General features: G+C 51.5%; 2 protein-coding genes across 3 annotated transcripts; both read left to right on the top strand.

The window, feature by feature from the left end:
- The first annotated feature begins 18 nt into the window (after positions 1 to 18).
- HYOU1 (hypoxia up-regulated 1) lies at positions 19 to 12,882 on the top strand. Its single transcript, XM_062608518.1, has 24 exons — positions 19 to 173; positions 308 to 401; positions 1,067 to 1,145; positions 1,407 to 1,561; positions 1,662 to 1,738; positions 2,203 to 2,384; positions 2,794 to 2,909; positions 3,677 to 3,860; positions 4,263 to 4,397; positions 5,247 to 5,329; positions 5,429 to 5,561; positions 5,892 to 6,079; positions 6,241 to 6,379; positions 6,491 to 6,551; positions 7,264 to 7,346; positions 7,780 to 7,968; positions 8,124 to 8,323; positions 8,482 to 8,569; positions 9,181 to 9,303; positions 9,654 to 9,787; positions 10,245 to 10,329; positions 10,797 to 11,049; positions 12,131 to 12,220; positions 12,708 to 12,882. Exons 1-24 carry the CDS (start codon positions 104 to 106, stop codon positions 12,764 to 12,766), a joined length of 3,000 nt encoding a protein of 999 aa, XP_062464502.1. The 5' UTR covers positions 19 to 103; the 3' UTR covers positions 12,767 to 12,882.
- Positions 12,883 to 13,683: 801 nt separating this feature from the next.
- On the top strand, positions 13,684 to 21,383 carry SLC37A4 (solute carrier family 37 member 4). Of its 2 annotated transcripts, XM_062608519.1 has the most exons (9): positions 13,687 to 13,924; positions 14,004 to 14,236; positions 15,414 to 15,657; positions 16,714 to 16,872; positions 17,206 to 17,291; positions 18,162 to 18,275; positions 18,535 to 18,600; positions 19,591 to 19,729; positions 20,015 to 21,383. In XM_062608519.1, exons 1-9 carry the CDS (start codon positions 13,777 to 13,779, stop codon positions 20,179 to 20,181), a joined length of 1,356 nt encoding a protein of 451 aa, XP_062464503.1. In that variant the 5' UTR covers positions 13,687 to 13,776; the 3' UTR covers positions 20,182 to 21,383. The 2 variants fall into 2 exon arrangements, with proteins under 2 accessions (XP_062464504.1, XP_062464503.1); XM_062608520.1 differs by lacking the exon at positions 18,535 to 18,600 and having other exon boundaries at positions 13,684 to 13,924.
- The last annotated feature ends 37 nt before the right edge of the window (positions 21,384 to 21,420 follow it).

Raw genomic sequence — 21,420 nt, 5'->3', positions numbered from 1 at the left:
AGGTCGCGCCGCGTCCGGGCCGGGGGTTGCGCGAGGCGCCGGGGCCGCGGGCCGGGCCGGGCCGAGCAGGAGCAGGAGCAGGAGCAGCAGCAGCAGCAGCAGCATGGCGGCGGCGCGGGGGCTGGGCTGGGCTCTGGCCTGGCTGCTCCTCTCCTGCCGCCTGCCCGGCGCAGGTGCGTGCGGTGCCTCGGGGGAGAGGCGGGATGGGGGGAGGGCGGCCGGCGCGGCCCCTCGGAGCCCGGGAGCGGGTAGAACCGGGGGGCTGCGCTCCGGCAGCGGGCTCACAGTGGGGTGGGTTTGTCGGCAGAGGCCGTGGCCGTGATGTCGGTGGACGTGGGCAGCGAGTCGATGAAGATAGCCATCGTGAAGCCCGGGGTGCCCATGGAGATCGTCCTGAACAAGTGAGCGGCTGCGCCTCCATCGTGTCGCGGTGCTGGTGTCGGGAGAGCAGCGGAGCTGCTGCGAGGGCTGGAGCAGCTCGGCTCTGGAGCCAGGCTGAGAGAGCTGGGATGGGGCAGCCTGGAGGAGAGAAGGCTCCTGAAGGGGAGACCTGAGAGCAGCTCCAGTGCCTGAAGGGGCTGCAGGAAACCTGGAGAGGGGCTTGGGACAAGGGCCTGTAGGGACAGGCCAAGGGGAATGGCTTTAACCTGCCAGAGGGGAGACTGAGATGAGCTCTTAGGCAGAAGCTCTTCCCTGTGAGGGTGCTGAGGCACTCACTTTAGTGTGCTAATACATTAATCAGAGTGGAAAGGAGTCACCTTTTACTGAGTTCTCATGTGTTACGGGAAGAATAACACTGTGCCCACCACGGCTTCCACTGTGAACTGGAAAGTTGTCTCTGTGTTTTGGTAAAGCCTGTGGTTTGCCCGTGTCATGAGGGACACCAGGAGGTGTGGAAGCTCTGAAGGGAGGTGCTGCTGTTGCAGCACTTCAGGTAAACAGAGGCTGCCTTCTCTGAGGTGGTACGCGAGCCTCTTCTGAAATGGAAACAGTGCCCTTCCTCACTAGGGACTCTGTATGGAGTGTTCACCTGTTTCAACTGGTTTATTCCTCTTTCTCCACACAGGGAATCACGAAGGAAAACGCCTGTGGCTGTTGCTTTGAAGGAGAATGAACGTCTCTTTGGTGACAGCGCACTGGGAATGGTGAGTTCTTGTTGCTCGTTGTGCCAGTTGCAGTTCCTGTATGCAGAGTGTGTGTTCCCACTGCTGGGTCCTTTGTGATAAGTGAGCTAGGAAGTTTTATTTCTTCCCATCTCCTTGGTGTTTTACTGGCTTGTTGTGTACTGGTCATGTGCTCCCAGCTCCCATAGCAAGCTAAGTTCACCACATAGCTTGGGAGAGGTTTGCCTGATAGCATCAAAGCCACAGCAGTGCAGGTGGGTGATGTGCTTTCTCTTTCCACAGTCCATAAGGACCCCGAGGGTGGCATTCAGATACTTCCAGGATCTGCTGGGTAAGCGTATGGATAACCCCCATGTGGCACTATACCAGTCCCGCTTCCCAGAGCATGAACTGGTGAAGGATGAGAAAAGGCAGACTGTTATCTTCAAGTTGTCCCAGTAAGTGGCTGCTTCAGGGTTCCTTGTGGGCTTTAGCTACCAGGCTGCTACAGCTGGCTCTGTTGTTGCTGTAATTCTCTTTCCTGTTTATTTCTCATAGGACTATACAATACTCTCCAGAGGAGATGCTGGGGATGGTCCTGAACTATTCACGGGGTCTGGCTGAGGAATTTGCAGGTCGGAAGGCTTTAGATATTTCTCATAGTATCTGTGTGTGTTGTATCATATAGGATTTGAGTAGGGACTGAAGCTGTTTGAAAACCCATGGGTTTTATAAGCAGGATGTTGGGTCTCTTCAGCTATGGACCTTAGCAGCTATGGAGTCATGATTTGTTTATAATATACAAGTTTGGGGGTCTTAGTCCTATTCTTGGGGGCAGGCACCCCAGATCCCACCCAGCTTTGCATTGAAGAGTATCCTAACATGAAAGAGGCGTCAGCAGAAACGCAGCTCTGTGAGGACACAAAACCTGCTTGAACACATTTTGTCCCTAATGATCCTGGTTGCTGCTGCAAGATTGATTCTGTACAAGTCTTTACCTTGGACTCTATGGCTTCGCCACCAGTAACCCCCCCATTATAGTGAGTCTTTGCCACATTGCTATGCTGGTGGAAAAACGTGTTCTCTGTGACTCTTTCAGAGCAGCCCATCAAGGATGCAGTGATCACGGTTCCTGCCTATTTCAACCAGGCAGAGAGGAGAGCAGTTCTGCATGCCGCTCGCATGGCTGACCTGAAGGTGCTGCAGCTGATCAATGACAACACAGCCGTAGCGCTGAACTACGGAGTGTTTAGGAGGAAAGACATCAATGCCACCGCCCAGGTAGGTGCAGCTGGGAGATACAGAGAGTCCTGAGCAAGTGCTTGCATGTGGGGGAGGAAGTGCAGCAGATAAAATCAAAAGCACTTGAGCTAAAGCGGACTCTGCTAGTCAGCCAGTCTCCTGTTTTCACATGCTCATCAACAAGGCAAAGAAGAAACTTTTAAAGAGCAAAGCTTTGGATTTTGATCTGTGAAATGGATGATTAAAGCTTTCTTGTCTGCTTGTGTCAAGTATGACCCTGAACATCTCCTGCGTTTGATCAAAGTAGGAGTCCTGTCATAAGGGTATAAAGCCAGTCCAGGGAGCGATAGTCTTGGCCTGTATCAAGCTCAGAAGGCTATGGGCTCTTTCCTTATTCATGGGGGATATCCAGGTGTTTCTGCTTCACCGTCCCAGCTTCTCTTTTCAGAATATCATGTTTTACGACATGGGAGCAGGAAGCACCGTTTGTACTATTGTTACCTATCAGACAGTGAAAACTAAGGACTCGGGAACCCAGCCTCAATTGCAGATCCAGGGCATTGGGTAAGAATTCAACACGAGTTGCACAAAACCCACAGGTCTCAGGAAAGAAACCACTTTTTTCATGGTCTCTTCTAAATGTAGGATTTGGCAGTGAGGCTTCAGCACAGTAATTTGGGTGGCAGAGTGGGAAGCGTTTGGAGCAAGAAGGCTCCGGTTGGTTGTAACTTCGGTATCACTGTCTTGTGCGGAAGATAACTGAGAACTTCCAAAGGCCCAGGAGGGAGCCAGTGTACTTAGTTTGCTTCAGGCTTGCTTTTTGACAGCCTCAACCCACTGATGCTTAATTCCATGTCATATAATCTTCTAGAAGTAGAGTGTGTCAGTCTGGAGAAGTCGAATGTCCTTCTAGAGGAGAATGGAACCACAGTGCACTCACATGATGGCGAACATGGAGCGGGGTGCTGCGAATAGCCAGCCCAGCAATTTTAACTCCAAAGCACTTACACTGCTCTTGCTAAGAAAATACCTGGGACCTGAGGCAGTTATCCATTAGCTTCTCAGCTGTTTGACATGCAATAAGGCCTTTAGTGTAAACATACTGACATTTCCTGCTCAGAGGCTGTTGTGGTGGTGAATCTTTCTTTTCTTTGTGTTCATTGTGATGTGTTACTTCTGAAACAACCTTTATTCTTTCACAGTCCATCACAGCTGATCATAATGCAGCTACTTTTGACCGCTTGCTGCTCTGCATATCTGTGAAATAAGTTAGTATTTCAACCCTGTTTAAGTTGTTACATCTTTACATCTCTGCTCATTCTTTTGCTCAGGTTTGACCGTACTCTTGGCGGTTTAGAGATGGAGCTTCGTCTGCGGGACTATTTGGCAAAACTCTTTAATGGTCAGCACCCTTCAAAAGACGTCCGAAAGAACCCACGGGCCATGGCCAAACTGCTGAAGGAGGCCAACCGCCTGAAAACCGTCCTGAGCGCCAATGCTGACCACATGGCACAGGTCTGGCCTTCTGCCTTTCTGCTTCTGTAGGACTGAGGGGTGGCTGGGGCAGGGACGGGGCTGTGGAAACGCTGTCCCTCAGCAGCACTGGTGTGCTGAACAGCATCTGGCGTTCTGGGGGGGCGGTGGGGTCGGCACTGGTGGCCCCTCAACCTTTCCCCACTTGGTAGCACTGGTGAATGAGTGAATGAGTGAACTGGATTAGAGTTATTCATGTGGAGTTTGTTAAATAAACTCACTTTGGAAGCCATCTGTTACATCCACGTTCCTCTTGTCACCTGAGCAATGTCAGGGTTCAGGTCCTTGGTGTGTTTAGGAAGCTGGAACTTTTTGCACTCTGGGCAAGTCAGGCAAAGTGAATGCACCACCACTAATTTCATTCTGGCTGTATTTTCTGGACAGATCGAGGGACTCCTGGATGACATCGACTTCAAGGCCAAGGTCTCAAGGCAAGAATTTGAGGATTTGTGCTCTGATTTGTTCCAGCGAGTCCCAGGACCTGTGCAGCAGGCTCTGAGCAGCGCAGAGATGAACCTGGTAAGTTTAAGGGAATGCATTAACAAGCCTGTAGTTAATATGTGGGCAGCTGCTGCTGCACCATGATTGAGGCATCAGTGAATGTGTTGTCAGCACTGCTGGCAGGTACAAATGCCTGCTGTTGTCGTAGAGTGGTGTTGGTGCTGCATAGAATTTACTTGCTGCAGTGTTAAGCAGGAGTCCATCACGGCTCCCTGTGCTGCCCATCAGAAATGAAGGGCTCAGAGGAGGGGTTTTTTCCAGTTATAAAACTTTACTCTTGGGCTATTCTGGTCTCGCTCATGAAGCTTTAACTCCAAGAGCCTGGACACGGAGCTACTGCTGTTCAGGCTTCCCCTTTGAGCGCTCCCTTTAGAAACCCCACTGCAGACTGCAGTTGGGCCAAACGTGATGCAGTCCTTTGGAGAGACTTACTGCATTGTTAAATGCTCACTTGCAGGGTGCCAGGGCACTCTTGAGCACCTTTTGGCTCTGGTGTGCGATGCAGGACACTGAGTCACCTCTTAAAGTCTGGGTTTTGTCTGATCTGGTCCTGCTTGCTTTCTGAGTCACTGCCTCCTCTGACTTTAAACTAGGGTCTGTGTAATTTTGAAGCAAGTGACTTGAAGCAGCGGTCACATTGTCCCTGTTTGACAGGCCTGACTCCACATTCCTCCTGTTGGTGTAGCTCGTGTCAGCCTGTCTGAGATCTATCAGGCTTGACCTGCACTGGGACTGCAGGATGTAGTGTGGGTGTTTTCAGAGCACTGCATCAGTGTGTGTTGACTGGGGAAGGAAGCATAAGGAAGCCCTGCACTTAGCTGTCCAAAATTGCTTTCTCAAGACAAGATGACTGTTTCCAATCCCTAGGATGGAATTGACCAGGTGATTCTAGTTGGCGGTGCCACACGAGTCCCCAAAGTGCAGGAAGTTTTGCTGAAGGCTGTGGGCAAGTGAGTATGTGAGGCCCCCTTCTAGTCTCTCTCCTATTGACAGCTTGCTGTTTGCAGCGGTGGTTGCAAAGTTGATGCCTGTTGCTTTTTGCTCCATAGAGAAGAACTGGGCAAGAATATCAATGCAGATGAGGCTGCTGCTATGGGTGCAGTCTACCAGGCAGCTGCTCTGAGCAAAGCCTTTAAGGTGAAGCCATTCGTTGTTCGAGATGCCGCTGTGTTTCCTATCCAGGTAACCCTTGGCTTTCTTTCTTGTGTGCGGGGTCTGGGTAAGTGGGGCTGTGCTGGAACAAATGTTCCAGGCAACCTCCCAGTTTCCTTCCAGCAAGGAAGCTGTGGAGATATTTGTGCCAATCTTAATAAAGCAAGCAGAAGAAAATCCTGTGTTGTACAAGTGTAACATCCAAGAAGCTGGGTGCATAGGAACATCAGCTGCTGAGAAACACTTGCTGTCGCCTGACTTTTGTGTGTGGCAGAGCAGCCAAATGCTACAGAAACCTCTGATGTGAGATGCCACAGGAAGTCTGGAGTTGCTGAGATGCATTTTCTGTTGGTGATGCAGGTGGAGTTTACTCGTGAAGTTGAGGAGGATGATAAATCCAGGAGTTTAAAGCACAACAAGAGGATTTTGTTCCAGCGCATGGCACCCTACCCACAGCGCAAAGTTATCACTTTCAACCGCTACACAGACGACTTTGAGTTCTATGTCAACTATGGAGATCTGTCTTTCCTGAACCACGATGACATGCAGTGAGTTGAGCCCAGATCATTCTGTGCTTTAGCAAACCAAACCGTGGGCACTTGCTTTGTGCATTGTCCGTTGCTGCAGACAGGACTATGGGAGGTATTTAGCTGTTCTGCAGCGTTGTTATCCTGAGTTTTCTCTCTGCTTTTTGTCTCTATGTTGTCAGGGTTTTTGGTGCTCTCAATCTCACTACTGTGAGGCTAAAGGGAGTTGGAGACAGTTTCAAGAAGCACTCAGATTATGAATCCAAAGGCATCAAAGCTCACTTCAACATGGATGAGAGTGGAGTTCTAAGTCTTGACCGGGTGAGCACCACCTGTTGTGATGCTTGTCAGCCTATGTGTTTTCCAGTTCTGTCCCTCTCTCCGGTGTTGCTGGTCCCTGCTTAAAGCTAGTTCTGTGCTCCTCTTTCCAAGGTGGAATCTGTGTTTGAGACCTTGGTGGAAGACAAGCTGGAGGAGGAGTCGACACTGACAAGTAAGTGCTGAGTTTTGGTATTCATATTGACTGTTGTGGTTTACCTGGAGTGGCTAACTGCAGGCACACTGTTTGCTTGGGTTTGGGGTGTGGAAATGAAGCAGCCACAGCCTCTGGGTGTGCAAACAGCTCCAAAATACTTTAAAGCACTTTCTAAGTGGCTGCTGGGTGCTGCCAGGAGCTGTGAAATGTCATACGCTCCAAAGGTGGCCATGGCATGCATTGCAAACAGGAGTTGCATCCTCTTTGTTCAGCCGCAGCTGCTGATTTCACGAGGTCTGTCCTGAAGGGAAATCCTGCATCCACAGCCCCACAGCATTCTCCCATCTTGCCTGGGTTGTGATGCCATGATCTGTGCTTTACGTTGCTCAGGTTTTAGAGCACAGATTTCCCCTGTATCTGCGTGTTTGAGGTGAGCGGGAGGTGCAGAGATGGCTTCTGCAGCCACAGGTTGGAGCTTGAAGTGTTCCAGTTGAAGTTGCAAATTTTGGGTCATATTACAGCAGTGGTAGAGACCCCGCTTTACGCACGCAAAACCACAAAGTGAGGCCAAGGAAGGATGAGTTTCTGGAGTGCAGGGAGCTAACTTACACCACCAAGGCAGATCTTTGATGATCGTTAGGGCTGCGAGGGGAAGAACTGAGGGCTGATGGCGACTGCCTTCATCCTTTGGGAGCATAATATTCTGGATTTTCTTGTCTCTTGTTGGCAGAACTTGGAAACACCATCTCAAGCCTGTTTGGGGGTGGTGGCCCAGCAACAGAGACCGGAGAGAACCTGACAGACCCGGTTCAGGTGAGTCCTAGCGAGCAGGAGGGAGTGCGTGGGTCTTGCTCTGGCTGCTGAAGACACAGTGATTGATGTAAGCAGAACTAAAGGTGTCTGACAGCACAGCAGGAGTTTAAATGGTTTTAGAAAGTGCTGTATTCCTCTTGAGTTTCACATAATGTGTGTTTAAAGAAGGTTGGAATCTTTTGCTGGGAAGTCCAGCTGGGGTGGACTAATGTTCCAGGACTCGTTTCTGGGGAAGTCTCTCATTTCTAGATTGTCCTGGTGCTCTCTGGATAAGCTTCAGCCCATGTGTTGTCTGTGCAGGTGTCTAGCAGGTTCCTTGCTTTACATACAGTTTTTGCAGAGAGTTCTGTCATCTGTGAAACAAACATTTACATGGAATTTCTACATTAAAAAAAATGGTTTGGTTTCCCCTTTGCTTGCCTATGGTGACCAGGAAGAAGAAGAGAGCCTAGCAGAAACAGGGAAGGAAGAGCAGGGAGAGAAACAAGACCCAAAAAGCAGTGCGGAAGGTGCCAGTGAAGAACAGGGAGAAGAGAAGCAGCAGTCTCCAGGCCAGGCAGAAACTGCCACTCCCAGAGAAGAGTCCCAGCAAAAGGAAGAAGGCGAGAAGTTGCAGTCTCAGGTGAGCATCACACTGAAGGAGCAGGACTGTGATTTTGGTGACTGAGAAGGCGAATTTTCTCGGGAGAACGCTCCCCATTTCTGTCCTGTGCTGGAAAATGTTGGAGAACCTGCAGATCTCTTCCCTTGCCTGAGAATGTACTTTTCCTGTTACAGGATCCCAAAGAAAATAGAGAAACTGCGAAAGAGGAAGAACCGTCCAGAAGTTCCAGTGACAGCACAGTTACCAAAACAGAGGAAGAGAAGAAGATCAAAGCACCCAAGAAGCAGAAGCTTGTGCATGAGATCACCATGGAGCTCGATGTAAATGATGTGCCTGACCTGCTGGAGGATGAACTGAAGAGCTCGATGAAAAAGTATGTTGGAAATGGCTCTGCCGGGCTAAAGCTCCAGATATAAAGGAAGTGAATTGCCTTGGAAGGGTGGTGGCTCACGTAGCACTGCTGTCATCAGAAGCTGATGCATATGATGTGCTGCTCAGTTACTTTTGATTTCTGTTCTCTTTCTGTGCTAGACTCCAAGACTTGACGGTCAGAGATCTAGAGAAACAGGAAAGAGAGAAATCAGCCAACAGCTTGGAGTCATTCATCTTTGAGACCCAGGTAAGAGAGGGATATAAAGAAATGAGATTGCCTGGAGAGCAGGTGGAAGTGTCTTGCGCAGCTTGGCTGATCTGAATGCAGGGGAGTTGTCTGAGCTGGGAGAAGCCGATTTGAAGAGCCCAGCTTTCATCTTTCAGTCGTTTTTGCATTACCTCTAGGCTTACCAGGCCCATGTGGACTTGATATAAAAGGAAGACTTTCCCCAAGCATATGTAACATGTTAAGCTTTAGGTTCACAGTATCTCTTGTGTGTCCTTATCTGTGCATTTTGGAACAATTGCACTCGGGCTATAAAGAAGCTACAGCTTCTCAAGAGCTGCTGTGCAGAACAGGCAACTAATGTTAAATGCATGTGAAATTACAGTTTTTGCAGCTTTACCATCGCATGCCTGGTGTGCACGTGTCTGTACACCTGCTGTGTTACCACCATGCTCCTGGTAATGCTGGGAGCAGGAGCTTGGATTTAGGAGGGTTAAGTGAGGATCTCCTGGCCAGTGCAGGCAGCACCCCAGGAGTCCACGGTCCGGCCCCGTCACAAGCGGGTGACTGGGTGGTTTTATGCTTCCACGCTCAGTGGTATTTGACAGGAGCACTTGCTTTGTTCTTTGCAGGACAAGCTTTACCAAGAGGAATATCAGTTTGTCTCAACAGAGGAGCAGAGAGAAGAGATTTCCAAAAAGCTTAGCGAGGCATCCAGTTGGATGGAGGAGGAGGGTTATGCAGCTGCAACTAAGGTACTGCTTTGTGTATTCAGGATGCCAGGCGCTGTCCCTGACGTGGAAATGACCACACAGGCTGACTGAGGATCGATCCACCTTGATCCTTTGTAGTCTGTTTTTTGCAAGCTCTTGTTTCCCCTGTGCGTTATGCATAGAACAAAATACTAAGTTCTTGCAGCCATGTGTGCATCTGGAACAGCTTCAGCAGTAACCTGTTCACTCTGCATACAGCTTAGTCGCATGGCACTTTTTACTGTAGTGAAATAGTGTATTTGATAGAATGAGAAAACCGGCAGTTTTAACTTCTGGGGCTTACAGTGTTAGACAAACTGATTTGTCTCCTTTCCCCTCTCCCCTGTTTGCAGGATCTGAAAGACAGGCTTTCAGAACTGAAGAAGCTTTGTAGGAACCTCTTCTTCCGTGTCGAGGAAAGGCGGAAGTGGCCGGAACGCCTTGCTGCCCTGGAAAGTCTGCTCAACCACTCAACCATCTTTCTCAAGTAAGAGCAAGCTGCTGGGAAGGAGAGTTGTGCAGCTGGTAATGTAAGCGATGCCAACAGAATGCAGCTGGATTGAGCATGGTCTGAAAAAGGTGACCAAAACCTTCCTTGCTAGTGCTGAGTTGTGCAGGACCTGTTTAAACTAGGGAATGGGATGTCTCCACTTTACACACTGTTTGCAAGCAGATTTTTCCCTCTTGGTCTTATGGCCTTAGCCTTTCCCTGTTTTTCTGGTCTCATGATAGCTGCATTTGCTGGCTCTGTGTTCCATTCTTAGCATCCAGAGATCGGTTAGGACTGTGTTTCCTGCAGATGCAAGAGACATAAATGTAAAATGGACTAATTGCTTGGTGTGTGCACTGGTATTTCTCTTACTGTACTTACCAGAGCTGTAAACACTTGAGTTGCCCAGGTACAGTCTGTTGGGTTTTACAAAAATAAACTTCTTATCTTTAAGGGGAGCCCGAATGATCCCGGAGTCTGACCAGATATTCACAGAGGTGGAACTGAGTACCCTGGAAAAAGCCATCAATGAAACAACGGTAATGAAGGATCAAACAATTCCTGCGGAGAGTGGTGGGGGCAGTTTGGGTTCTGTTTCCTGTCCTGTCCTTCCACTGAAGGCCATGGGATAGGGTGTGCACATTTTGTTTCTTTGCCACCAGCAAACCTTTTGTGCATTCTAGCGTTTTCTAATGCTCAGCTTGACCCCAGACTGCTTTGGAGGGATAATGGGTTTTGAGTTGCATGTCGAGAGTTATCTCCAGGAGTCGTGGTTACCACTGTACCCAGTTACAGGCTTTAAAAGCAGTCGCTGGGTTTTGAGGGGTTTATTTCTTCGTTTTGCCCCACCTCTGGGTAACTAAGAAGCTGGTGGAAGTGTAGCAGGGAGCAGTGTTATCCTGAGTAAGTTAGAAGGTCCAGGAGCGGTGACTTTGGCATACTTTGATATACAGGGGTTCCTGGAACCCAAAGGATTTAAAAGCACTTTTTCCTGTCGTTCCTACAGATCTGGAAAAACGAGACGCTGGCTGAACAGAACAAGCTCTCTCCCACTGAGAAGCCTGTCCTGCTGTCCAAAGATATAGAGCTCAAGATAGCAGCCCTGGACAGGGAAGTGCAGTATCTCCTGAATAAGGCCAAGTTTGCAAAACCCAAGCCCAGAAAGGAGAAGAACATGACGAAAACCGATTCAGGCAGGAATGCTACAGCAGCCTCTGAGCCCGAGAGCACTATCCCTCCCACGGAGGGGAAACAAGAAGGTAAGGAGCAGGTGGGGGACGTGTATATACTTCTCTTGTGGTTTAAACCCAGCTTGTAACTCAGCAGCATGCAGCCGTTCGCTCACTCCCCCCCTCCCCATCCAGGGCAGGATGGGGAAGAGGATCAAAAGCAAGTAAACCCCACAGGTTGAGATAAGAACAGTTTAATAATCAAAATAAAGTAAAATATAGTGATAATAGGAATAATGCCAACAATGATGATAATAGGAGAAGCAATAACAGCTCAGAAAATACAAGTGATGCACAGTACAATTGCTCACCAGCTGCCTGAGCAGCGATCAGTCCCTTCTGGGTGAATCCCCCCCAGTGTAACACGCTCATATCTCCAGTGAAACGGAGCTAAATAAATGAGGACAATAGTTAACTGTGGGAATAAATGATTCTCTTAATTTTCAGAGATAGCTGGGGATATCTAGCTGTGGCAATGTCCTTTTCCCCTCACCATTGGCTTGGGTGCTTTTCTGTGAAGGAACAGAGAGTATTTATAAACTTCCTGGGAGGGTTAATCAGTATCTGTCTCGCTGGCTGGCTGCCTTAGAAGAAGGATATGCCATCAGTTGTGTTCTGGGTGTCCAGAGCCAAGTATTCATGTCCTGTCCTATGTCAAAGAATAGAAAGAGGAAGGTTTCTGGCTTAGATGGACCCTAGACAAGAAAAAAAATCTCTTGGGACAGGAAGACTTCGTGAACTGTGTCAGAACCCTGGGTTCTGGGCACGCTGGTCCTTTTACATCTGGCAGCTGTTTGGCAGCAGAGGTCCCTGCTGGCTCCTCTGGCCTGGGTACGAGACCCCGCTTGCAGTCACAGCTCCAAAGGGGACTGGCCTTCGTTGTGTAACCAGTGAATCTCCAGGGCTTCCAGGGATGTGAGGCTTGGCAGACAGAGGCAGTGAGAAATGAGGAGCAGTTTGGTGACACCTGAGTGTCACAGAGAGACCTGCTGGGAGAATGGATTATTGCAGTCCCGCTGAGGAGCCGTGGCTTGTTCGTAAACCTCACCGCTGGTGCCTGGAAGTAGCCTGCTCTGTATTCTCTCTTCACTTTTGTTTCTTTCTGCTTTAGATGTAGACAAACCTGAAGATATTGGTCCAGCTGTGGAGCCTCCTGCAGCTGAGCAAGTAGCGATAGACAGCGAGCCTGGATCAGACTCCGGTGGGTAAATGTTTGACTAAGCCTGAAACTCGGTAGCTACAAGGGCAAGCTGTCCGCATGCTTCTTCCCCTAGTTTTGGCTGTAGGAGGCAGCAGGGTGGTAGAAGCCCCAGTTGCAGATTGGTTGTTAATTGTGCAAGGAGGAAGACACGAATTTGGGTTCCTTACTGTTCCCCTCTTCACAGTTCAGCGTAAAGGTCTGGCCTGCTGCTGCCTCCTGCCCCAATAGCCCGTGTGGCTGCAGTTCATAGCCAGCCCTGCAGCTGCGTGCCTGCCTTTGCTGAGGAGCTGATGTGCAGGCACGTGTTTGTTCTGCCGTGCCTGTTGTGAGGACAGCAATGTTCTCAGCAGGAGGGCAGGAATGGCTTCAGCGCTTTGGAGCTGAGCGTCAGTCCCCAAAGCTCGGTGTGTTCGTGGTGAACGCCAGGGCCTGCTTTGTACGCTGTAAACGCTTGCGGTGTGTGACTTGAGTTTACTTCATTACACAGGGTTCAAAGAAGAGAAGAGAGAAGCTGGAGGAGAGAGCAGGAAAAATGATGAGTTATAACACCCCTGAGATCCCACTAGTGTCAACAGCTATTTATTTCATGGTTACTTTCTTGTTTTTATCACGGACCTGGCTAGTCATGGTGTAAATGGAACACAACAACCAGTCTGACAGCACAGTGGGATAGAGATGTACATTTTTATTTCCTTTCTGGGGATTTTGCCGCTACTAACTTAGTGAACTGGGGAGTTTTTTGTTTGTTTTCGTTTTCTTACGTGTTTCAGGGTGGCTCTTTGCCTACTGAGAATTGTCTGTTTCCATGCAGAAGTCACCAAAGTGACTTTGCTGTGGAGAGAAAGCCGGAAAGGAACATGTTGAGCTTAGGGAGTAACTTGGACCACAAACTCTGTGCCACACCCCTTCTAGCGAAGATAAATGGGATCCATGCGGGAGCGTTTGTAGCTGAGATGGTGGTGTCTCTCATGCGAGGCTCTGGCTTAAAGGGACCGTGTGATTCCAGTGCTGGGGGTGTTTTCTCATTTGGACTTGTTGGAAGGTGCAGCAGACGCGGGGGGGGGCGGACGCTCGGTGCTGCACGATGCGAGTGTGTGTTTTCCGCAGGTGGGTGTTAAAGCCATCTCTATCCATGCGCTGTAGCGGAGTCTGAAACCCGGGGGCTGACAAAACGCTTGTGTTTCGAGTTGGTTGTAAAATAAAGAGTTGGGAAGGGGCAGCGCTGGTCGTGCATGGGCGCGGGGCGGAGCGCGGCGGCGGCTCCGGAGCAGCACGGGCACGTTTCGGGGCTGCCCCGCCTGCCGCGGGCGGCTCCGCCGGGCCCGGAACGGAGCGCGGCGGCCAATGGCAGCGGCGGGAAGGACGGACCGGCGGTGATTGAGGTGAGCCGCGGGCAATGGAGGCCGGGCCGGAAGCGGGGCGCGGGGCGGGTCTGGGCGGCCAATGGGAGCGCGGTCCGGCGGGAGGGCGCTGCGGGACGCGGCCGCTCTCGGCGCTGCTGCCGGTCCCGGGGTCGCCGCGGCCGCCGCTGCCCGGCAGCGGAGCAGCGCGGCGGGATGGCGGCGGGCGGGTACGGGCGGTACCGCGCCGTGATCTTCGCGGCCATGTTCGCCGGGTACACGCTCTATTACTTCAACCGCAAAACCTTCTCGTTCGTCATGCCCGCCGTCATGGCCGAGGTGCCGCTGGGGAAGGACGAGCTGGGTGAGTACGAGGACGAGCTCCCCCGTGCCCCCGGCCCGCTGCTCGCTGTAACGGGCTCTCACGGGCGGGCCCGCCGCAGGTCTCATCACCAGCAGCCAGTCCGCGGCGTACGCCATCAGCAAATTCGTGAGCGGCGTCCTCTCGGACCGGGCGAGCGCCCGCTGGCTCTTCTGCTCCGGGCTCCTCATGGTGGGCTTGGTCAACGTGGCCTTCTCCTGGAGCTCCACCGTCGCGGCCTTCGCGGGGCTCTGGTTCCTCAACGGCCTGGCCCAGGGGCTGGGCTGGCCGCCCTGCGGGAAGATCCTGCGGAAGGTGAGCGCGGGTGGTGGGGAAGCTGCTCCCGGCTGCTGCTCTGCCGGAACGCGAGCTCCAGGTGCAGAGCGACTCGCGCCTGTGCCTGCCTCCTTCCAGCCACGGAGGTGGCAGCCTCCGGGAGCCTTGTGCCTGCGCAGCGATTGCCCGTGTGTGAGGGTCTGGGTATTGTGGCAAGGGTCCCCAGAGCCGCTCAGCCCGTGCGTGCAGGTGCCTTGATTCTAGGTCTGGGTCTCGTTCGGTTTGAGAAGTTCGCGTCTCGTGGTGGCAGACTTTCTGCACTGCGAGAGATGCGCGCTGTGGGAATCCAGCTTGAAGGCAGAGGTCTGCCTGTCTCTCCGCTGTTGTGGCAGTTTGCTGCTGGGCAAAGGGCGCTGAGCAGAATTCCAGCTGCACGCTCGGGGAGCTCGGGAATTGCAAACCGCGGGCTGTCCGGGTAGGAAAGCGGGTAACGCGTGGAGGAACAGCGGGAGCTGAGCCTCCAGCTCCTGTGTGTGTTTGGGATCGGGTTGCTTGGCGCCTTTGGGCAGAAGGCAGGGAGGTTAGCTGCGTGTGTACCTCTCTGGGAAGATGTAAAGCCCAGGAATGCACGTGCTTGCAGGATAGGGGGGGATTGACAACTGCCCTGCTCATCTAGCTGGCCAGAAAAGAACTGTCCAGAAAAGGACACACAAAGGAAGGGCCCAAATCACAGAAACAACAGAGTGTGGGCTGAAGACGTGTGTGAATGGAGCTCTCGGACGTTTTCCTGCTGACAGCAGCCACCGCAGCGGTTCTGGCTCTGAGAGCACATTGCAATGCAGAGCTGATCGTGCCTGGTTCTTAGCAGGGAGTCCTAAAGTTGCCCTGTGACTCCCCGCGTATCCGTGTGCAGTGTTGTGCCAGCAGACCTCTCCAGGAGGACACTGTTCCTGGCAAGGGGGTGTGCAGAACCCTGTGCTCTCCAGTTTGCCTCTCCCGGACCAGGTCTCAGTTTCATGGTCTGTAAATGGCAACACCTTGGAGCCATGTGGGGTTCCTTGCAGGACTCACAGTGGGCGCTGCCTTTACCTGGTTCTATGGTTCTATGGGTGCTTGCAGTGCCCCAGACCCGCAGTGTGGGTCTCAACCGTGGGTTTTCAGGCACGGTGTCACTCTCTTCCTCAGATCTCATGCCCTTTTTCTTGTTGTTGCACAGTGGTTTGAGCCGTCGCAGTTCGGGACGTGGTGGTCAATCCTGTCTACAAGCATGAACTTGGCTGGAGGCTTAGGCCCCATTGTCGCTGCTCTCGCGTCCCAGAACTACGACTGGCGTGTGACCCTGTCCTGCTCCGGCTTCATCTGCGTGGTTGTCTCTTTTGTTTGCCTTGTCCTCATTAAGAACGAGCCATCGGATGTGGGGCTGCCCAACATTGACCAAGGAGCCAAGAAAGGGAAGAAAGGTGAGCAGGAGGCTTCGCTGTAACCGGGCACCCATGGTGCCTTTGGCGTGTATTCCGGCACAGGCGCGCTGCTCCCGATGTCCTGAGCCCTCCATCCTTCCCAACTCCCACAATCACCACGTGGTGGGCATGTGCAAAGCCCCGTTTTCAGCAGATTTATTCTGAATGCTGAAGTTCTAAACCAAGCCCAAGTGTAATCTTACAGGAAGGGGACTGGGTCTGGCTACAGCAGCACAACAGCAGGGAATGCTTCCTTGAGCCTGACCTGCCTTTCCACGCTGGCAGAGGAGAGGCAGATCTCCCCTTACCCTGTGTAGGTTCTCTTGACCCCTGGCTTGCGGTGGACTCTGCTCAGGGTTTTGTGTTCTAGCCTAGGACAGCTAGTTAGTAAATGTTTGTTCAGACCACTGAGTACGGTGCTGTTCTGAAAGCAGAACAGGTAGAGGGGAATTGCAACACGAGTTTGCTGCAGGATTTGAGAGACCGGTGGAAACTCAGCCTATGTTCCCCACTGTCCTGCAATGCCCAGACTTGACCTCTCTGTGTAAGAAAGCAGTATTGCTTCCCAGGAGCCTTTTCTGGGGAGGATGGGTTACGATTGTAGGCGCTTCTCACAGACTGAAGCAAAAATCGAGGGAAGACCTGAAAGCCAGCATCTTGGCTTGGGTCTATGTAGTGGCTGTCACAGGCACTGCTGAAAACATTAGCACAAAGTCTGGAGGAGCAGACAATTTCCCTAGCAACCTCTGCAGAGGGTTTACTGGCAGCCGCAACACAGAACGTTGCTGGGAGGAGTGTTTTGATTATTCTTTTGAAATCCTGAATGAATGTGGAATAAATTGACAGAAAAGATTCTGGAATCACAGCAAACCCAGAACAAGGGGGAGGTAAAGCCATTCATTTCCTATGAATATCTCTCTTTATGAATATCCTCCTCTGTACGGATGTCCTTGTGCATGAATCCCGCTCGCAGATCTGTAGTGCCGCTGAGCTGGTGTGCTTCAGGCTGTGGTAATGTTCAAGCAGTGGTAATGCTCTTCCTGATCTTCCTCGAAGGTTCCTCCAGTGACAACAGCACTTTGACAGAGCTGCTGCTCTCGCCATACCTCTGGGTGCTCTCAACAGGCTACCTGGTCGTTTTTGGAGTGAAAACGTGCTGTACCGACTGGGGCCAGCTCTTCCTGATCCAGGAGAGGGGACAGTCCATGCTTGTGGGTAAGATGCGAAGCTGCCTTATTAAGCTCTGTGACTGTTGTTGCCCAGAGCTTGACTGGGAGCCAGAAAAGGACACAGGGATCTCTGCCTGAGGGACTTGCTCCCCTACACCTTAACTGTCTGCATGGGTACATGTAGGTATTGACACCAGTCCTGAAGGGCCCTCTTGGGACTGGCAGACGGGCATCCCTGTACAAGGATGAGCTGGAGGGTCTTGTCCAGCGGAGCTGCTCTGAGCTTGCTGGGAGCTGACAGGGTTGAGCTGAGTCTAAAGCACGCAGCAGCTTCGTTACCAAACCTGATGGCCTGTCCTTTGCTTCACCTGCGTTCTAGGTAGTTCCTACATGAGTGCCTTGGAGATCGGGGGTCTGGTGGGAAGCATTGCTGCTGGATATCTTTCTGACAGAGCAGTAGCAAGAGTAAGTAACCTGGACCCTCGGGTGTGCTGGGCAGTTAACACAGCGTTCATTTAAACTGCTGCAGATTTCCCCCTTCTCTAATATGCACACCAGCAGTGGAGCAGAACGCTTCCCTTGTTCATGTTGCTCTGGAGATTCAGGATACCCAGAATGCAGAGTTATGGAGCTGCTGCCTCATGCTACAGAGCAGCAGCTCTCAGTGCTGTGTTTCTTTCTTCTGTCTTCCCAAGCTGCTCTGATGGAAGCAGTTCTGTGTCTAAACTACCCTGCTCTGAGGTGGGGCTTTTGAAAATCAGAGCATTCTTGACTAACCCATCTCTTCCTTCACTCAGCGGTGGGCTGGGAGGGACAGGATGCATCTCAACAGCTTCAGGAAGGTGCTCAGTCAGGCTGGTGTTGCTGCTGCCTGGTACAGCTGAGAGATTGGCCTGTAGCAGCTCTGCTGGGTGCGTGAGGACAGCTGCCAGACACCCTTTTTGAAGATGTTTGGGTTTAGGATGTTTGGTCTGTTTTACTTGTTGGCTTTCCTGTGCTCTCCACGTTTCCCCGTTGAAGGAGATCTGGTTGTTGACAGCTGTCTTCTGGCAGAAAAAGAACCTGCATTAAAGTCCAGTGGTGGGATCTGAAGGCAAATTCAGGGTGGAAGTAGGGTGCAGTTGATAACAGAAGTATCATTTATCACTAAGAGCATCTTGTTGAGCACAGTTGGACTGCGGGCAAACTGAACTGAATCAAGAAGCCTTGCTGAAAGGTCCACTTTGGCTCACGTTCCGTGTGTCTGAGCGGGCAGTGTGGATGGCATTAGGTACCACCCTTATAAAGCTGGAGTCCTTCCAGCTTCCACCCCCCGTTTCCTTCCCTCTGCTGTAGGTGGGTCTGTCGAGCTACGGGAACCCCCGGCACGCGCTGCTGCTTTCCATGATGGCCGGGATGTGCGTGTCCATGTTCCTCTTCCGAGTCACGGTCACCAGCGAGTCTCCCAAGGTAATCCATGCGTGCGCCGCTGACCGTACCTGGCCAGGGTGGCCTCACCGGGGTGGCCTGCTGGCAGGGAGCCTGTTGTCTTCACCCTTGCCTTGCGGCACAGCGAAGCAACCTCCCTTGGCCTGGGCTGGGCAGCTTCTGCCAAGGTTGGCTTGGGTGGCCTTCGTTACCTGCTGTAGTGTAGACATGGCTTGTCTCTGCCTGCGTGACTGCTGGATAAATGAAACCTCTTTTCTCCTTTCCTTTGTTTCTTCTTCAGGAAAATCACTTCTGGACTGTAGCCTTGCAACCTCTAGCTGACCTTACAGGCCTCAAGGAGCATGAGGTTTCTGCCTTGCATTTTTCCTCCCTCTGCCTGTTTCTGCTTTTGCTGATCTGCCCTTTTCCTGTCCTGGGAGGTTGGTTAGCAGTACAAAGCTTAAAACCAGGGCACTGAGATTACTGTAAGTTTTGTAACGGAAACCTTTTCGTGTAGTCTTTTGATTACACTGACTGACTGTTAAAAGTCTGGATATAAAACTTGTAAATTCTTATTTCAGAGGTTCGGAGGACATTTGCTCCTCAGTTAAAATGCAGCCAGTTAAGGAGTCCTGCGAGTGGGCTCACAAGGAATTATCCTGCTCCTGCATATGCCTTCCTGCTTGCTTTTCTGCAAGTGTTTTCCTAACTTTGTTTCTGTTTCCCATCTGGAAAATAAGATGGCATTTACTTACTTCTGCACGTCTTGAAATGGTGTTTGTAGTTCAGAAAGCATGCTGTAACCTTGAGGAGGGCAATTACCCTTTGCTGTCCTTTCACACGTGAAAAACAGGTAGTTTTTTCAGAGCGTGAACTAACACTGAAGTTCAAGCTGTCAGGGTTTTTTGGGTTGGTTTGTGTTTCTTTAGTAACATAGAGATTGTCAGATGGTGGCTTCTTGCAAATACAGGTGCTCTGACCGGTCACTCACATCTCAGATGAGAAAAGCTTTTAGCTGGTGACTCCAGGGTCGTTTTAAAGTGACCCGATCCACACCTCTCCTGCGGTTTTGCCCATCTCTCCTCCACAGTCTGGTTCTCATGCAAAATGGCTCCTGTTGTGTGAGCACAGGGTAGGGGCAGAACTGTGGGAGAGAGGGGGGTTCACGGTGGCCGAGAGCACCACATGGGGGCTGTCACAGGCTTGAGCTCTTCTGTCAGCAGGTCAGGGAGTCGGTGTCAGCCCGAAAATGTCAAAACTTCCCCGTACCGCGCGCAGCATCTCGGTTGGTCAGCAGCTGCTGACTGACAGGGGAGGGTGCACGGATCCTGTTTCTGATCTTAACGTGTTTTCACAGCTGTGGATCCTGACCCTGGGAGCTGTGTTCGGGTTCTCCTCGTACGGGCCCATCGCCCTGTTCGGGGTTATCGCCAACGAAAGCGCCCCTGCCAACCTGTGCGGCACCTCCCACGCCATAGTGGCCCTCATGGCCAATGGTGAGTAGTGCCCATTTTCCTGAAAACCAAACAAAACCCACGTGTGTTCTTGCTGGAGCATTGCCCACCGCTGGGTGCCAAGCTCCTGGTCATGGGAAGCCTCCCAGGAAACGGAGGCCATAGAGCTGGAAGCCTCAGGGATGCTTCTTGCTGTGCCTGATGGGTTTTGCCTTGCGCTTGAAGTTCAGACCATGCCTGAGAAATCTTTACATGTGCAAACCCGAGTATCAGCAGATCAAATTGAGACACAAGCATTGCTGGGTTTCTCTTTGTTTCTCCTTGCAGTTGGGGGGTTTCTGGCTGGACTACCCTTCAGTACCATTGCCAAGCACTACAGCTGGGCCACAGCCTTCTGGGTAGCCGAAATCACCTGCACTGGCAGCACAGTGGCTTTCTTCTTACTGCGCAACATCCGCACCAAGATGGGCCGGATTCCCAGGAAGGCTGACTGAGGAGAAGCTGCTCGGTGAAAAGGAGCCTCTCTCACCGACGGGAATGATGCTTGGATTTTTGTTTAACTGGAGTGAGTTTACCTATTGCTGCAACCTACATAAAAGTATCTCAATTTCTCATTCACTGTCAGGTGCCAGAGGGCACAAGGTTCTTGCTGCTGATCACTTTTTCCCTCAAGATGTGATAATTCAGGTAGTTTACACGGGCAATGATTTTGCTGCACCTCCTCACAGCACTGCTGGGGAAGCACCCAGGCTTTGCAGCCTGAGCTCCTCTGCTAAAGGGACTCTGAAATGGCTGGCTTCAGGTGCTGTCACGTTGAGTTTTGTCCCTGCTGTTTTTCTCGGCCATTAACTTTTTGATTCTGCTTCGCTCTCAGCCCTGGAGCAGCGACAGCAGTGAATGATGATGATTAGAGCTGGGCCTCATGGCTCTTTTGAGAGCAGCGTGGCTTTAGCTTGACCCAGGATTAGTTGTTAGGAGAGATGGAGGTGTTTTGCTCTGGAGAAGTGGAACGCTGGTGTGGTGCTGCGGCGGGGCTCTTGCAGCACCGGGAAACAGGCACGTTTCCAGGAAACCCTCGGCACTTTACGGGAGAGCATTCAGAGAAGCTCCTTCTATTGAAGTGATCCTGCCTGGTGCAGTTTCTGTGTAATGATTTGCAAGGGAGGCAGCTGCTGCCATGGCAATGTGCAGCCAGCGCTCTGCCCGTCAGCCTGGAAAACCCACGCAGCAGCAGGTATTGTGACAGCAGCTGCAGGGTTTTTCCAGGTCTCTGGAAAAACACCTATTTTTAGTGTTGGCTTGTGTTTTGTTAGTACACAGAGTGTAGTCTAGGGTGGTTTTGGTCAAGAGCTGCATCTCTTATGGCTGTGGGCATGGCCTTGGGCTACTTCCGAGTCAGCCTTAGCAGAGCCACCACTGGCAGCCTGCAGCACTTGGGGCCCAGCACTGTTTGCAATGAATACTCAGGTTTTCAACCAGGATTTAGTTGAATACTCTTGGCTTTCCCCAGAAGGATTTACTGCTTTAGGACTCTGGAAGAGGCAGTTCTCGTGCAGAACGTGCACGCAGGTACTGTGCTGTACAGCATGGTTGCAAGAGTAGGTAGCCAGCCTTAATTAAAACGGTGGAAGTGAATTACATTTTGTACTTAATTCCCTGATCTTCTATGTGAAATAAAAATGGAGCAGTGTCACAAGGGCTGTGGTTGTCTTAGGGAGAACGGCGCAGGCAGA

Source organism: Pezoporus occidentalis, unplaced genomic scaffold (assembly GCF_034315485.1).
Source record: "Pezoporus occidentalis ecotype Australia unplaced genomic scaffold, CSIRO_AGI_Poc_V1 ctg130, whole genome shotgun sequence".
Classification (NCBI taxonomy): Eukaryota; Metazoa; Chordata; class Aves; order Psittaciformes; family Psittacidae; genus Pezoporus; species Pezoporus occidentalis.
This window is presented reverse-complemented; position numbering and strand designations above follow the sequence as displayed.

Coding starts and splice junctions, on each gene's coding strand:
- HYOU1 (XM_062608518.1), top strand. CDS start 104: ATGGCGGCGGCGCGGGGGCTGGGCTGGGCTCTGGCCTGGCTGCTCCTC. Junction 402..1,066: donor ATGGAGATCGTCCTGAACAA/GTGAGCGGCTGC, acceptor TTCTCCACACAG/GGAATCACGAAGGAAAACGC. Junction 6,552..7,263: donor GGAGGAGTCGACACTGACAA/GTAAGTGCTGAG, acceptor TCTTGTTGGCAG/AACTTGGAAACACCATCTCA.
- SLC37A4 (XM_062608519.1), top strand. CDS start 13,777: ATGGCGGCGGGCGGGTACGGGCGGTACCGCGCCGTGATCTTCGCGGCC. Junction 17,292..18,161: donor CTGACAGAGCAGTAGCAAGA/GTAAGTAACCTG, acceptor CCTCTGCTGTAG/GTGGGTCTGTCGAGCTACGG. Junction 18,601..19,590: donor CAGGCCTCAAGGAGCATGAG/GTTTCTGCCTTG, acceptor GTGTTTTCACAG/CTGTGGATCCTGACCCTGGG.